The 17848-nt window shown below is 38.1% G+C and overlaps 1 protein-coding gene across 7 annotated transcripts in view; it reads right to left on the reverse strand.

Moving 5' to 3' along the window:
- The window catches only part of SPECC1L (sperm antigen with calponin homology and coiled-coil domains 1 like), a 146100-nt gene that overhangs the window by 44753 nt on the left and 83499 nt on the right, over positions 1 to 17848 (reverse strand). For 6 of the 7 annotated variants that reach the window (XM_081287184.1, XM_081287186.1, XM_081287185.1 and 3 more), the window contains 4 exons: positions 17217 to 17307; positions 7035 to 7118; positions 5035 to 5191; positions 332 to 434 (listed from right to left, as the gene is read on the reverse strand). In XM_081287184.1, coding sequence (XP_081143310.1) covers positions 332 to 434; positions 5035 to 5191; positions 7035 to 7118; positions 17217 to 17307 — 435 coding nt within the window. Of the gene's footprint in view, positions 1 to 331; positions 435 to 5034; positions 5192 to 7034; positions 7119 to 15333; positions 15470 to 17216; positions 17308 to 17848 lie in introns of those variants that run through there. The other variant, XM_081287190.1, reaches the window with a different exon arrangement.

The following is a 17848-nucleotide window of genomic DNA, read 5'->3' on the forward strand; positions in this document are numbered from 1 at the left end:
AAGCATGATAATTATATATTCATTTTAAGTGAAATAAGTAATTTTTACTCTTAGTCCAGAAGATATTCTCAACAAAAGCATTTAAATTGGCCTTATAAAAGTACTAGAATAGCTAAATAAAATAGAAAGAATGGCTACTCTAGAAAGGTTAGAAACTTATTCCATCCAAATAATACTCTGCCAAGTTTAGATTGGACTTGAGAATGTATTCTTGAAATTCAGAATAAGACTCATTTTGGATGGCTATATGAAACAAGTTATGACAGTCTGGCACTTGGTTCAGCAATTGCTCATGCAGGACAAAAACCAAAAACAAAAACCATATGATTACCTGATAGCCTTCCGTTTTCTTCTGACACCACTTCAACAAGGCATTCCTCTTTGATCCTCCATATTCTCTTGCCAATGCTGAGAGAGGGTCCTTCCTTTCTTCCCTGATAAGTGAAAATAAGAAACCCAAAATTTCATTATTATTTATTTGAGCACCAGAATAACAAAACAACATTAGTTTGCATTTTTGAACTGGATAAATGAACACATTGAGCAATACATCAATATTTCAACAGCAAAACATGTTTTTTCATTTCTTTGATTTTTATATCAATTTTTAGTTTGGTCCCACACAGACCCACAGCTGTCAGGAGTTTCTGCTTTCTGAAGGCTGGGACTCTACTCATCCCTCCAGCAAAGACTCGGTAGCAAATGAATTCACAATAGCAGGGATATATTCCAGGATGCTCAGAGGAGTGGGGGAAACATCTTGATTCTGCAGCATCTAAAATTGTCCAGGCTGTCTTTCATTCAGTATTTTAACCATTCATTTTTATGCTTTGGTTTATTTTACTCCATTTTTGTTTCTAAACTTTTATGTCCTTAATCATCTCATCGTTTTTTAAAAAATCACTTACTATAAATACAAAAGGCAAGCCTAAGCAAGGTGGAGGTTTCTAAGAGATAGCTCCAGCCTTCACAGAGCTTACAACTGAGGTAAGCAGATAGGATAAAAGATGGCAATAAACATTACAAACATTTATCACTTCCATAAAATATCTCAGGTGTGTTTACTGCCATGTTGCATTTTTTTTCTTGTTTTATTTTTTTTTGTTTTGTTTTGTTTTTGTTCGTTTGTTTTGAGATGATGTCAGGTTACGTTGTCCAGACTGGTCTCAAACTCTTGGGCTCAAATGATCCTTCTGTAGTATACAGGTTTGCACCACCACACTCGGCAAGTTGTATACTCTTTATTGTCTGTAGACAATTACCATTCTGTGTTGCATAGAAAATTTAACTTTCCTATGAACTCATTCAATGTCACCTTATAGAGAAAATGCATTCAATGTCACCTTACAGAACATCACTGTGCCAGTGCTAGGCAACTAATGGTGAACACAGAGTCCCTGCCACTTCAAGAAACTTGAGCTTACTATACAATGCACATATTATAGAAACTCACAGGGAAAATTCAATGGCTGGGATTGGGGATATAAGCTTGGTGGTAGAGCTCTTCCCTAGCACGCATAAGGCCCTGAGTTTGATTCCCAGCAACCCTCGCCCCCCCACCCCCCCTCCCCCGGCCAAAAAAAAAGCAGTGGCTTTATTTAATTCATTTAAAGAAATTCTTGTAAGGCACATTTGGCATTGTTAATTGCTTTGTAGGTACAATAAATATCTTGCCCCAGCCTAGATGATGAAATAAAAAAGGTTCTGTAATCACCCCTGGTGATGGGACTGGGGAGGCATATAACCCTATTCTATACCAAATTCTTCCTTGTAGTAGCTATTCTAGAAGTAGAACAGAATACTAAGGAATATCTGGAAAAAGAGGGCTTTGTAACATACTCTTTAACAAGTAGCCTGTTCTTAAAAGATTGATCAATTTTTCTATGATTTAAGCAAAGACTCTAGCCAAATGCCCCAGGAATTCAGTACCCGAATAATGTTAGCATTATTCAGCACTTTTATCCTGTCAGCATTTATCTTTTATCGTATGTTGCAAAATCAAAGAGGACATGTTTAGAATTGAAGCTCTTCCAAAAGAAAGGTGCATTGAAATAGTACCAATTTTTATTTACTTTAGAACCAAAAGTAAAACACCAAGGTTTTATTCAATGCACAGTTAGATTGCTGCCATAAATATAGACACTTATGTTTGTGTGCCAGCCCACTAGATTCCTGATTTGGTTTAAAAGATTCAAAGAAGTCTATATAATATCTGCCGCAGTCTTGGCTGGGCACAGAATCACGAGCCACCACACAGCTTTGTAGATTCAAACAGCAATTCTTTATTCCCGAACTCACACCGGCCTCCACACACGTTCTGGGGCAATCCCAGTTCTGCTACCACCCAATTCACCTCCTCCACGAGGCTTTCTTCCCAAAAATGCTCTCTGAATCTCACGAGAACTCAATGGCAGCTCAGGCAGGAGGAACGCCCTAATTCCAGCAGCAATAATCCTCAACATCGAACTTCCCTAAAATCCAAGGTCTTAAACTGGGAACGCCCTTAACCCAAGGAGCGGGATACTTCCTCAAACTGCAGAACACACCCTAATCCTGGATCCTCCCTGGTCGTTGAGCAGGGTCACCTTTCTCAAACACACATGCAAGGTCAACAGCGAAATCATTAACATGGGGTACGCTAGCAAGGAAATTTTGATGCGTCATTTCTACTTGGTAATGGCCCTCAGCAAATATCAATGAACATAGGGAAAGAAAATAAAATTAAAAGATGTAATCTAGGCACGGTAGCACATGTCTGTAATCTCAACAATTTGGGAGGCTGAGGCAGAAGGACTGCAAGTTTTGTTTTTTTTTTTTTCCCTTTTTGGTACTAGGGATTGAACTCAGGGGCACTCAATCACTGAACAACATCCCCAGCCCTATTTTGTATTTTATTTAGAGACAGGTCTCATTGAGTTGCTTAGTGCCTCGTCATTGCTGAGGCTGGCCTTGAACTCAGGATTCTCCTACCTCAGTTTCCCAAACCGGTGGGATTATAGGTGTGTGTTACTACTCACCAAGTCCTAGAATTGCAAGTTTGAGGCTAGTTTCAGCAATTTAGTAAGGCCCTATCTTAAAATAAAAAGGGCTGGGGATAGAGCTCAGTGGTAGAGTGTCCTGGGCTCCATTCCCAATATCAATCAATCAATCAATCAATATTACAATAAATATGGAAAGCTTACTCTGGATAACATGGTTGAAGTAAACTTTATTTTAGAAACAGCTTAAAAAACATCAGAGTAAATTCTGTGGACATTAGGAGAAGCTGCAGAAAAGAACCTCCTGAAGCTAGAGGGCTAGCTCTTGTCACTTCTTCAATCTAAGTAAGATGAGGAAACTAAGGCCAGAAAAAACTTAAAGCCTTGCAAAGAGCACAGTTTGTAAGTGGGGAATCCAACAGAAGTGGCTGTTGTTTGTTCCAAGCCCCGGTTCCCTCTGCACAAGCACAGTGAGAGTGCCCATAACTTAGGACACAAAGCGAAAGCACTGAAAGTCACTTCCCTGCATAGCCAGGGTGCCCTGAGCTTCTTCTTCATCACTGCACTGCCTATTTGCTTGTAAGATGCAGGGCTTATGGGACCACTTTTCTCAGAGATTGGCCCCCCTTGGAGGTATGGCTTTAAAAGTAAGCTCATAACTAGAGTCTGAGAGGCTAAATACTGCATTTTATCCTTAACCCTGTAAATTAATATGCAGCTAAATTCCTCAAACCCTTTCCTTTTCCTCTGCCGATTCTTGATACTTGTCAACAGTTTTTCCTCATTCCTCTGAACAACGTGTGCTCAATTTCTGACATTTATCTTTTTCCTCTAAGGTCTTACTACCTCTTAGGCCAAGGAGACATCAAACATAAGCAAACTAAGAAAACAATATAAACTTGCATATTCACGTATTGCCTATCAACTACTTAGCATCATGCTTCCTGATTTCCATCTAAACAATTACAGCCACCTCTGGCATCTCCCATTTTTGCATTTCTTTGAAAAAATCTGTTGCTGAGGTCATCTTTCCCTTTGAAAAAACTCCTGGGGCCTAACCTTCTCTTCAGCAATTTTCCACTGTTGTCTCTGTTGCTAAGACTTAATGACTGTGTCCTGCAATACTACAATATCCTTTTAGCTATTTTCCCTTTTATCCAGAATAAAAGAATCCTTTAATCACCTTCTCACACAAATTAACTTACCCTGCTTTATAGCTTCTACTATATCAAAAAGTGACTCAATTTAACTTTAAAGAGGTTCCTCTATCACCTGGCCATACCCTAGTTATTCAATCTTTTTTTCTATTACCCCATGATATGGTTGGGATACTTTACTCTGGTCTTTTGTATCAATCAGTACCCTAAATCTGTTTGCCTGACTTCCTTATTCATCCCTTTGGTATATTCACTCAAGTTACTCAACTTACCAATAATGTCCCAACTCTAACCTTCAAAGCCCCACCCAAATTCTACCCTTCTATGAAGCCTTCTCTAACACTACCAAGGTTCAAATTTCAAAAGGCAGGTTGAACATTCCTTATCTGAAATACTTGAGGCCAAAATATTTCAGATTTCAGAGTTTTTAGATTATGGAATATTTGCATAAAGGCTCAACCTTGAGCATCTCTAATCCCAAAATCCAAACTCCAAAACTTTTGGGGCATGATGTCAGTACTCAAAAAGTTTTGCATTTCAGATTTCAGACTAGGGATGCTCAACCTGTACCTACTTTTGCACTCAATCATTCTCTATTTAAAAAGAAAAACAAAGGGCTGGGGATGTGGCTCAAGCGGTAGCGCACTCGCCTGGCATACGTGCGGCCCGGGTTCAATCCTCAGCACCACATACAAAACAAAGATGTTGTGTCTGCCGAAAACTAAAAAATAAATATTAAAAAAATTCTCTCTCTCTCTCTCTCTCAAAAAAAAAAAAAAAAAAAATTAAAAAAAAAAAAACAGAACAAATTCAGGTGCTCAGATGGCATTATTTTATAAGCTGATCTGAAAGGCCAGGAAAGGTACACATGAAATGTACCAACACTAACTATTCTCTACCTTATCCGACTGCGGGTCGTGGGGGTCACAGATGCAGTAGGAGAAGAGGACAGGGACAGCTGTGGTGACGTTGTTCCCATAGCCATAAGAGAGGCTGGTGATGCTCCCTCAGGTGCAGAAATGTCCCGTTTCATTTCTTCACTACTTCTTCGAGATACTGAGTATGAGAAACAGTAATTAAGCATATTAGAGCAAAAACATTTTAGATTGTATTCTTGAGATTTTTGCTTTGAAGAGTCCAAAAAGAACAGATACTACTTTATCTTATTGATTTTTTTAATTTTTTATTTTAAAAAAATCTGTGAAAAGCATAGTAGTTGAAATATGTATGGAATCCCATTTTCCCTGGACAAGAAGTATCTTACTATTGCTCTACTAAGCAAGTATCATAGTGAGTACCATATATAGTCAGCTTAATTACAAATATAATTAAAAAACCAGAGCAATACTTGCAACTACTCAATCCTGCCCAATACCCAGGATGTATGAAAATCAATACATTCTTTCTGAACTTAGCCAAAAACACTATTAAGAGGACAGAAAGGAAAGATGCTTGTTTATAAGACTATATGTAATTCTAGGTCAGGCCCAATTAAAAAAAAAAAAAAAACCAATGAGACAAACAGAAAACCAAAAGGTATTGAGTAAATTACTGAGAAATGGCCACAATCTTCTGAAAAGTCCTATTTTGAGAGTCTGACATAGTAAGGCACTGCACCTTGTTAGAATTATGAAAGTTCTGGGGATTGTGAAGTGGAAGCAGCCCTTTGGCTTCTGATACAGCTGCAACAAAAGCCACTGTCTACCAGGGTGGCACTGGGCACAACACTGGCACTGCTGGATGCTGAGGATACCAGGCTGAGCACAGTGACAAGGGAAGCACCCAAGTCCCTGACCTCAGACAGTCCTCTTTAACCTCAGAAGAGGATGGGGCCACAAGAGCCATTAACTGTAACATTCCTGAGCTAATTTTAATGCAACCAATGTTATATAACAGTCATATTTTCCTCACAATTTGTAAAAACTGTCCTTCTTTTATTAGATAACACTTTTATTGATGATTTTAAGATACCACAGCAGCATATAATTCTGCATTAATAAAGCTATCCTCTTAAACATCCGAAGGGGACAGATGCTTTCTACTATTATATGATTTTAGAATAAAATGCTTATATATTTCTGGCATAATATTATAATTACTCATTTTCCCCCAGCTCTTTTTATGTCTTAAACCAGTAGCTTCTTTTAAGTGGTATGCTAGGAAACCGAAAGAGAAAACCTCTCAAAATTTTCCATAAAATAGAGAAAACAGATTGTGAAAGAATCTGAAGAATTCTGTTATAAGAAAAACATACAGAAAAAGGCCTTGGGATAGTAATATTAGCTGATCACAGAACTTTCCTACTAGTTTAACAACTTAGCTATGGTATAATGAGAACTATACAAAGTCCTGATCCACATGTCATATTAAGAGGAAGGGAGGGGCTGTGAGTCAGTAGTAAAGCACCTGCCTCACACATGTGAGGTACTGGGTTCCATCCTCAGCACCACATAAAGAAAATAAATAAAGTAAGATATTGTGTCCATCTACAACTAAAAAAATATTTAAAAAAAAAAGAGGGAGGAAGGGAAGAAGGAAGCTGTACAAAGCTCACTTCATATACAAGGAGGGCATTAACTGTACTGAGGCAGAGTTATAGGAATTTCTTCTTTTATGGTCCCATTTATAGTCAAGCTATTAAGTGTTAAGGCCATGAGGAAAAATAATATAAACAATTGATAAACGGGAGAGTTAGGTTCAGATGACAAATAAAGACCATCAAATTCATCATTATATGATGGTTTTACCACACTGGAAAGCTTAGCTTCCAAAAAAAATTTTGGTGTACTTTGAACTCTAGCAACTCTACATGAAGCTATATTTTCAACATGTCATCTATTATACTATTAAATACTTCTGGGGAAGTCTTTTAAAAGAAAAATCAGATAAAAGTCATTACCCGAAATAGTCTTGGCACTTTCCATGGCGGGTACTCTTGGTAAAGAAGCAGGTCGGCTGGTTGAAGATGTTCTTAATAGATGTTCTGTAAAAGGGGAAAGGATCACAATAAACAAATCTGATGCTGAACATTGAAGTAATATAGGTATAAGGAAGAGTTTTAGTTCATTCTTCTTCCTAATCCAAAGCACTCCAACAATCTAAAATGTAGATAGGGAACATGGTAAATCATTAATTTCAATATTTTATTTCTAGGGATGAGCTCTCTATATAGATGAATGTTTCTAAGTCCTTGTCATTTACCTTTTCAATGCAATTCAACAAAAATTTAGATATTCCCTATCAGATCTAGGTCTAAGGCACAAACTTAATAAAATCTTGCCCTATGTGCCTATGATTAGTAGGGACACTATGTATATACACTATATGTATAGCCATAGACAAGTCTGGATAGGATAATCAGAATATCAGGATGGTAACGTGCTGTCAAACCACAGAGGGAAAAGCCATTCCTTTTGTTTTTAGCAGCAGAGAAGGCTTCAAAACATAATGGCATTAAGCTGGGCCTTATTAGTTGAGAAGGTTGGGGGACTATATTTCATCCAGATAAAAATCAGAGCAAAGGTATAAGTTAGAGAAAAAGCAAGCATCAATCAGAATCCTGAACCTTGTCAACAGTTGGCATTTATCCTTACAGGAAGAACATACTATGCACAAAGTCTGACAGACAAAACAAAGTTAGTAGAACACGGAAATAGCAGGAACAGAAATCAACATTTTAAATTTAATCAAAACTTCCATTCTACAATTTTGAAACTAGGGGATTATTTCCCTAAAAATCTTAGTCTTCCAAAGAACAACACAGAAAATTAAGAAAGTGAAAACAAAGATCAAAAAGACAAATAGGGGTTGGGGTTATGGCTCAGCAGTAGAGCACTCGCCCTGGGTTCGATCCTCAGCATCACATATAAATAAATAAAATAAAGTTGTTGTGTCCAACTACAACTACAAAAAATAAATATATATATTTTAAAAAGACAGATAAATTGTATGCCTGTGTACTTGGGAGACTGAGGCAGGAGGATTGCAAATTCAAGGCCAGTCTGGGCAATTTAGTGAGATCCTGTCTCAAAACAAAAAAATAAAAAGAGCTGGAGATGTAGCTTAGTGGTAGAGAGCCCTTCCGCTCGCTCACAGACAAACCAAAAACCTAGGTCATTATCCACATGGAAAGTGTGTCTAAGTTGCCTTATTCAATCTTTTCTCTTTTACTATATACTTTAAAGGCACATGATTGGGAACATGTTCACAAAATTTATTGTTGATATCTGTATCCAATGTCTAATTCTAGTTCAGTCTTTTTTTACTGCACATCTGCTAAGGATCCATCCATGTCTGTTTCAATTTGGCAGATAGTCCCTGCCATAGTCCAACAGCTAAACTTTCTAAAAATGTACTGGAAGTCCAAACAGGTTATTCTTGTGGTAGAGCTGGGGTATAGCTCAGTGGTTGAGCAGATGCTTAGCACACATGAGGCTCTGGGTTCCAAACCTAGTACATAGTCCCCCAAAACTACCTGAAACTTGCAACAGTCACAAAACAGTCTGTTGCCATTTATTTCATGAAGTATTTTCACTGAGAATCAAAGCTGCCCAGAGGCACTTGTCACAGTAAGAACACAGGACCATTTACTTCTGCAGTGAACAGGCTGGTTTCTGTCTTCATGTCAAACTGTCAGTTTAGCTCTCTTCAGGAAATAAGATTAGTGCATTACATTTTACAGTAATAGATTCTATTCTATTGCCTTATGGAACTATTCTTATCTTAACTCATTTATTAAACAAAAATCATTTGGGTGTCCACTATTTTCCAGGCACTGGACTGAGTACAAAGGTCAGAGAAAGGAAGAAAGGAAATAAGAAACTTGCCTTCTTGAACTTAAGTCTACAGATGAAGCCAGACATCTAACAATTCATGAGGGATTTTAGGAACCCAGTGGATGACACAACTAGTCTTCAGGGAAGGTCCCGAAAGGCCTGCTCAGGAAATGACAGTGAAGTTGAAACCGGAAGGATAATTAATTGCATTTATAAAGGCAAAGGAGAGCTTGGAAGGGAAAGTGTTCCCAATTTACATGTTAAGCAAGATGGTGATGTTCTGAAGCCATGGGGAAGAACAGAGCAAGGTGAGGCTGCAAAGGCAATGGAAAGTCAAGCAGGTGAACTACGCGGAGTTTGGAGGAGACAATGAAGGTTTTATCAGGTTAGCAATGTTCTGGCTGCAGTGTATTAAAGAGGTTCATGCCAGATAATGTGTTAGATGGTACAGAAAACAGATGACAATGACTTGGACTTGGGTGACACAAGTGAAGATGTAAGGTGAACAGATTAAAGAATTCTTTTAAAAGGTAGCAACAACAGACTTGCTATCTGAGTGGATGTGGAGGTAGGGAGGATGATGTTACTATACTAAGAAAAGATAGAAGTATTTTGGAAAAAGTAGAGGCAAACATGCTGCATTTGAGAACCTCTGAGATCTATAAGGAGAGATAAGGAGTCGGCAACCAGAGCAAGAGTTCCTAAGAAAAAAGTCTGAAGTAAATGTATAATATTGGAAATTATTAGCTAATAGCTGTTGAAGAGGGAGTGTACTTGGAGACACAGGGGTCAAAGGTAACCTTGGTGACAGCAATTGGTGGAGACGGAAGATTAGCATGTGTTGAAGACTGAGTAGCAGATAGGAAAGATGTGATAAATTGTGCAAGTGTAAGGGAGAAGGTATAATAGTGGATGACAAGAGGCAGATTTGGAGGTGGGGGGGAGACAAGGGATTGAACTCAGGGGCACTAGACCACTGAGCCACATCCCCAGCCCTACTTCGTATTAAACTCAGAGACAGGGTCTCACTGAGTTGCTTAGCACCTCACTTTTGCAGATGCTGGCTTTGAACTAGCAATTCTCTGGCCTCAGCCTCCTGAGCTGCTGGGATTATAGGCGTTTGACACCGCACGCAGCTACAGATTTTTTTTTTTTTAATATAGAAAAAATGTGAACATTTTAATATGATGATAGCAAGGAGCCTGTTAAGATGGAAGATATAGAAGAAGGAAATAATCAATAATAGCATGCGCTAACAGCATCTCAGAAAACCCAAGGGCGTAACCAGAGATATATTCTGTTTACTTCCAACAGACAGCTGGAGATAATATGAGTGGATAAGTCTGCTATTTAATTCTTATTTTAGAAATCATAGGAATAAATAGGTACAGTTGTCCCTTCCCTGTGTGTCAAGTCAAATTTATAGGGAAAATTATCAGGTTTAAAATAGGAGTCTTTGCCACACGAAGTGGCACACGCCTGTAATCCCAGCTACTCAGGAGCTAGGGCAGGAGGATCACAAACTCAAAGTCTGCCTGGACAATTTAGTGAGACTGTTGTTTTTTTTTTTTTTTTTTAATATTTATTTATTTTTTTTAGTTTTCAGCGGGCACAACATCTTTGTTTGTATGTGGTGCTGAGGATCGAACCCGGGCCGCACGCATGCCAGGCGAGCGCACTACCGCTTGAGCCACATCCCCAGCCCCTAGTGAGACTGTTAATAAAATAAAATGGCTGGGATGTAGTTTAGGGGCCCAATGCTCATGGGTTCAATCGCCAATACTCCCTGTCCCCAAAAAAGAGGTGCATTTGTCTAATTTTTAAAGTTAAACAAACATAGGAGTCTGGATATCTAACTTCTATATATAGAGGAGGAATTCCAATTGGAACAATGGTCCTGCAGAAAACTGTAAAATCTTGAAAAACTATGAAAATCAATTGTTTAAAAGCACCAAAGAGAAACTAAAAGTAGACAGAAAATGAAGGAAGTATACACATGGAAGAAGGAAAATGCAGTGGATGAGTTCACTAATTTTATTTTTTAATTTTAATCTGTTTTTTTCATAAATGTAGGCTCCAGCTGAGGTCAACTGGGACAGATAATATTTGGTTAAAAGTCACAGTCTTATTACCTTGAAGAGAACATAAAACCATAGCTGCTGAAAAGTTGTTGGAAAGTGAAAGGTGGAGGAACTACCAGAAAATAACAAAAAAAGAGGCCAAATTTTGTTTGTAAACTCTGCTTCAATCTCTCATTGACCTCTGAAATCCACATGTATTCATACTTTGAAGAGTTATATCAAGGGCAAAAAACTAGAGAGGTATTTCGATTACAGGAGAGAATTTGGAGTTTTTGCTAAAATAAAAACCAATATGCTACATAGGACTGTAATACAATCAAGAATATCTATAATGTATGATTTATAATTGCCTAGGATAGAATCTAAAATTGCAAGATACACAAAGATAAAGGAAAAAAAGATCTACACTTAAAAGACATAGAAGTCTATCTGAAGATGGCCTAAATGTAAGTATTAGCAGAAAAGAATTTAGAGCAGCTATTATAAATGTGATCAAGGTTATAAAGGGAAATATGTTCCCAATGAATGAACAAGTAGGAAATTGTTAGCTGAAAGAGTTCCAAGAATACTAGATAGACTTTCCCCTGGACACAATGCAAGGGGCAGGATAAAGCTGAAATTGGACAAGACATTAAAAACAAAACAAAATAACAACAACAAATCCCTCTGGAAACCCAGTTCCCATTCTAAACATAAAATATTACTAGAAGAACTGGAAGCCTATTCTACACCAAGGGTAATCACAGCAACAACAAATCTCTAACCCAGTTTAGCTCCTGAGTAAACTACCTCAAACTCACACAGTAAAAGACCTAGCAAAAGGAAAAAAAAAATTCTATTCTAAGACATAAAGCCAATCTACTTTTTATGTAAGATGTCCAATTTTCAATAAAACATTGTAAAAATACAAAAAGTAAGGAAAAAAGCCATATTTTGGATATTTCCAACTCATTACTCCAAGACACAACATAATATAAAAATTAAAAAGTACTCAAATATGGCACAGATGCTGTAACTATCTGTGTTAGAGCATTTAAAGTAATTTTCTGTCTAATAGAAAAGGCAGAAAATATGCAAAGTCAGTTAGGATTCCACATTTGGTTTCTCTGCCAAAATTAGACAAAACTGTGAAAACCATGTTTCTTTTTCCAGTTCTCAGCTGAAGGTAATTTTGTGCCCTCCCCCGCAATACGGAGATATTGCCCCAGCTGGGACCATGGGGATGATACTGGTATCCTAATGGGTACTTACTCCCAATTGGACAGAGGCCAAGGATACTACTAAACATACTACAATGTACAAAACAACTTCCCACAACCAAGATTTGTGAAGCCCAAAATGTCAATAAGGCCAATGCTGATGAACCTTAACCTAAAGTAATCATTAACAAAAAGTTATTAAAGGATATAAATAAAGAAATAGGACAGGTCAAATAGAAGCATTTATCAAGATGGTAGATTTTAGTCCAACCATATTAACAATTCTATTAAAAGGTGAAGAGTCTAAATGCACCATTAAGACAGATTGTCAGAATAAATTAAAAAGACCCAACTATAAACTACCTATTAAAAAAAACCAATTTAAACAATAAAACAGATAAGTTAAAAGCAAAAGGAAGGGAAAAGATATGCCATGCAAGCACCAACCAAAAGAAAGCTGGAAAAAGAGTCACAAGTCAGAGGTTAGTATCAGTATAAATAATGACAACACTCAGACTAATCAACTGCCTAGAGTATCTATTTAAGTATCACTTAAACAACAGAGATATATTCTGAGAGGTGGGTTGTTAGGCAAATTTCTTCTATTGTACAAATATGCTTACATAAACATGGATGATATAGCTTACTATGCTCCTGGGCTCTATGACACTGCTACTGTTGTACATGTGGTCTATAGTTGACTGAAGCGTCATTACAGATCTGAGCTGATGAGAGGTGAAAATAACACTACACTGGTACTGGGGCTATCTCTGGCTCTTCAACCACTTCTATCAGCCAACTGAGATTACTGCTTAATATTCTATACCACATAAGATCACTGTGCAAATGAGGACAGTAAAGACCTTTTCAACTGTTTGTATCAGCAACCTCTGCTACATAGTAGCAGATCTATGCTTTTCTGTTTAAGTCATAAATGCTAATTCATACACTATTCACAAATTACTGAGGTGACACCACTCATGACCCTAGCCATTTGATTAGTCCGTGTATAACAAGGTTTCTCTGGTCTGAAACATTTTCTTGAAAATGACATACAGGCATGGTGATTAAAAAAAAAAATAAAACTATCAATACTTAATCAGAAAAAATCAAAATTCTCTAATTAAGCAGAGCCGAACACAGTGGTGCATGCCTGTAATTCCAGTGGCTTGGGGGAAGAGGGGGACTAAGTCAGGAGGATCACGAGTTCATAGCCAACCTCAGCAATGGCGAGGCGCTAAGCTACTCAGTGAGACCCGGTCTCTAAACAAAATACAAAATAGGACTGGGGATGTGGCTCAGTGGTCAATGAGTGCCCCTGAGTTCAATCCCCAGTACCTGTGCCCCACACACACCAAAAAATGGGTAAGTGGAATAAGAGACAGCACCTTTTAAAATTTTAGTAATGAAATCACTGAAACTTTTAAAGTTACAGCCTATGTAACTTTACAGACTATGTTTTTTTTTTTTTTTTAAATGTACACCAAGATAAACAAGACAATCAAGGAAGAAAAGCAGTTCAAGACAGAACACGGAATCCTACTATCTTATCATAGTACGGATAACCACAGTGCTTTTTTATGGCTAAGAATCACTTGCTAATTTTCAGTTTTGTAAGTGGTTACTTTCTCGAATCACTATTTAAGATAAAAGATCACTGTATTGACAACTTCCCAGGTAAAAATTCCCTTGCCTGCTATATTTACAATATTCCAACTAAGCCCCATGAAAACATTTTAAGAAGCTGGAGTGGAGAATGAGACCAACATTAACACAAACAGCATAATAAAATGAGAGTCTAGAATTTCAAGGCATTTAGTCTGTCTTTGATAACTTTGCCCCACACTCATTCCCCACTCACAAAAGCCAAGGTAACAGAAATAACTAAATGGCTGTAATTTTTTTTTTGCCCAGTTTCCCAAGTTTATCACTCTGGGTGCTTATGAAAATGGGATTTCCAACCTCCCTTTCTTTAAAGAGTCTATAATGTAAAAGAAAACCTAGGATCCCATTATTTAAGAAGTGGCTCAGGTAAGTTTGAGAAACACTGCTGGAACCATCCCTCATAAAAATCACCCTGCTGTGGCCAACCAAGATGGGCTGGGAACACAGCAGTGAGAGTAGAGAAGGCAATTAGGGCTGGCTACAGCCTGGGCTCACAATGTTAGTAAAGTCCTGAGTCATTTCTCATCATCCTCTTCAGAGGCCAGCTGGGAGGCCAGACTTGATACTCTCTTATGTCTGAGGATTATCCAAAGCCCTCCAGATGGGGGCTTTTTCAGGTTAGTACCACACAGCTGTGGCCAAGCTAGAATCAGGGCTCCAGGGCAATGGCACAGTGTTACACATACTCTCAGAGGCCATGGCGTGCCTGGCTTTTGGCTCTAACCATTACTGGCATTCACTGCAGATCAAAAGGCTGATTTTAGGGGTTAGAAACATGGCATGGTGGTGGAGCTCTTGCCTGGTTCGTGTGAGGCACTGGGTTCGATCCTCAGCACCACACAAAATAAATAAAGGTATTGTGTTTATCTACAATTTAAAAAAGTGTGTGTGTGTTTGTATATATATATCTGATTTGATTAACAAAATCAGGACATATTTCCTTGAGGCAGAGTGGGAATGCTCTTGAGCCACTGGTTTCCACCTCTGACTTCAATACATACAGTTTTTTGAAGAGGCCCAGGACACAACTCTTATGGATGCTTTCTCTGGGCTATTTGCTGGCAGCAAGCAAAAATCTGTAAAACTCAGCTGCTGAAAATCTTTTATTTGTAGATTATTATGACCCACTACTCTCAGTCATTTGTACTACTAATTGAAAGTTCGTAATATTGCAATAAAACCAAACAGTGGATATTTACTGTGGGTTTTTGTGCTAAGCACTTTATAAGGCTTTAGCTTTTCTTTCATTCACTTATCTCACAATTGTTTATCAAGAGCCTAGGACTTTTACAGGTGTTGAGGACACTTCAGTGATCAAAACAGACAAATCCTACCACACAGAACTATGATCTAGTGGAATGAAATACAATAAAAGGTACAGAGCATGTGGATGTTAAAAGGGAACAAGTGATAAAGAGAACAAGCAGGGTACAGGCATGTGGAAGAAAGGTGCCATCTAGACATATTAACAACTTTACCTTTGGAACGCAGGGCCTCCCTGAGGAGGAACAACTTGAGTGAAGCCTTGAAGTCGAGTTGGAAGGGACATCAAAACATTCAGGCAGCATCCCAGCAAGAGAAGAGCCAGGAAGGTTTCTAAGTTAGGAGTATTCCTAACTGCCCACAGAAGCAAGGATGCCCATATGTCTAGGCAGAGTGAGTGAGAGGGAAAGAAATGAAGCCAGAAAGGCAACTGAGGACAGACTGGAGACATAAATATGACAGTATTTTAAGTAGCTAGCACTTAAAGCCATGACAGAGGAGACAATAGCAAAGAGAATGTGTACAGATAAGGAATAAAAGCCTAGGACATGAGCTCTGGGCCATGCAACTATTTATAATTCAAGGAAAAAAGAGAAGTTAGCATAGAAGATGGAGAAAGAGTGGCCTAGGAGAGAGGATGAGATATAAGGTGTGGTGTCAGTGAAACCAAAAAGAATGTTCCAGAAAAGGGAGCACTCAACAGTACCAAATGCTGCTGGCAGACTAAGATAAAGAGCTGACTGGGTAATAACGGAGTGGTCACTGAAAACCTCAACATCAGCAGCATCAGTGGAGTATAAGGGTGAAAGTCTGATGACAGGGAGAAAAACTTAAGCAACCTGTGAGGTAGGTATTCATCACTGCTTCTCATTCACAGATGAGGGTACAGCATTAAGAGGTCAAAGGCCAGGCCATGGTGAGGCCAATGATTCTGTGCTACACAAATATAAATCTTTTGAGGATCCACTGCGAGGTGGTATGTCAAGAAAGAAGAGTGTTCAGATAAAGGGGACTTGAAACCTTCTACTATCTGTCCCCTGAGCAAGAGGATTTCTTAAGGGGAGGAAAAAAAAGCTCAGGTCACAATTAATCAAATGAACCAGAAGCCAATAAGCAGGGATAGAAAGCAAGACTTTGTGCAGGAAAAGGGGCAGCAGCACCATCTTGTGCTCCACTGTCTTCCAATATGTGCAAAATCAGCTTATTCAAACACTCAAGACTGATAGGTATGGGGGTCCATTCAATCACCAAACTCAACTCTTTAGGCACTGGTGCTACATGGAGCTCAAGGAGACAGTCCTCTCAGCTCTTTAACTGAATGTGTTTCACAATCCTGCTGATTTCTCATTGACACTTGTTGATACCTTATAGTTTCACCCACACAGCCTAAATTTCACAACCTGGAAAATTCACGGTGCATGAATATCACTGGCCTGGAGCATGTTCGGAGAAGCTCTTGGGCCCTGAGTGACATGAACACCTGGGAGCTGCGCTAAACCCACCCCAAATGAAGTGCCATGCCCTGATGTTACCTTTCCTTGGTACATGAACAAGCAGTGTGAATAAGAAAAGGAGTTCAAACTATAAAAGGAGGGAAACAGGTTCAAGTGAGGACTCTACCATAAAGATCTGTGTGAGAACAGGCAAGTCCTTTCCAACGGGCTCCAAAGAGTTGCTGAACTTAATCCTCTAAAACCTCAGCTTCAATATGCAGCATGGAGATGGAAAATGGGCTCAGAGTGAGGCTTCCAGGACTACTCTTCATTAACCAAGTTATTTACCTTATTCAGGCCTCATTTTTAGTGCCTATTAAATGGGAATGACAATAATACATATCCCATGAAGAACTGTGAAAACAGTGCCTAGTAATAGTGTGCATTCTCCATCACCTATTATAATGTAACAACAAAGTTATTGTGAAATCTGCATCTATTAATAACTCATTTCCCCCACTTGTAATAAGGAAACTTCTGATAAAAATGTATACCAGATTTGCTAATATCAAGAGCAAAGAAAAAAATAAGTTAGCCAAAGCAGCCATTAGAATCCAAAAATTAACCAAAAACACAAATTAAATACTGTAATATATTATATGTACCTTGAACAGGGATTTCCCCATAGTTTGGTCTCTTATCTGACAAAGATGTCAGGGGCTTAGATGTTGAAATTGGTCCACTTATGGAATGTCTCTGAAATCATAAGATAAACAGTAATGTTGAATAAATAAAAAACAATAAAAATTAGGCAAATGTAGCCTGAAAATCACAAAGAAAATAAATGTCTTGGAGAGCAAATAAATAGTTATGAATTTGTATAATTCCTTCCATACCGCTATAGTAAGGTATAACACACACACACACACACACACACTAGAAGCATATTATATAATCAACAGACTTTTTAAAAAAAAATAAAACTATTATACTTATAGATTTACCAGCAATTATAAGAAGTAGTATTGAAAAATCTGTATATTCTTCCTACAGTTTCCCTTATGGTAAAACTTTGTAAATGCATAGACTATCATAACCAGAATACTGACAAAGTCAAGAAACAGAACATCTCTATCCACACAATGATACTTCCTGTGGCCCTTTTACAGTCAACACCTAACTCTTTCCTCCCTGAACCCACACCACTGACCCCTCATAACCACTGTTATTCTGGTCATGATTTCATTATTTTGATTAAAAAGAATTTGTGAAATATCATATACCAATTCATTAAATG

This window comes from Spermophilus citellus, assembly GCF_964194105.1.
Source record: "Spermophilus citellus genome assembly, chromosome: 3".
NCBI lineage: Eukaryota > Metazoa > Chordata > Mammalia > Rodentia > Sciuridae > Spermophilus > Spermophilus citellus.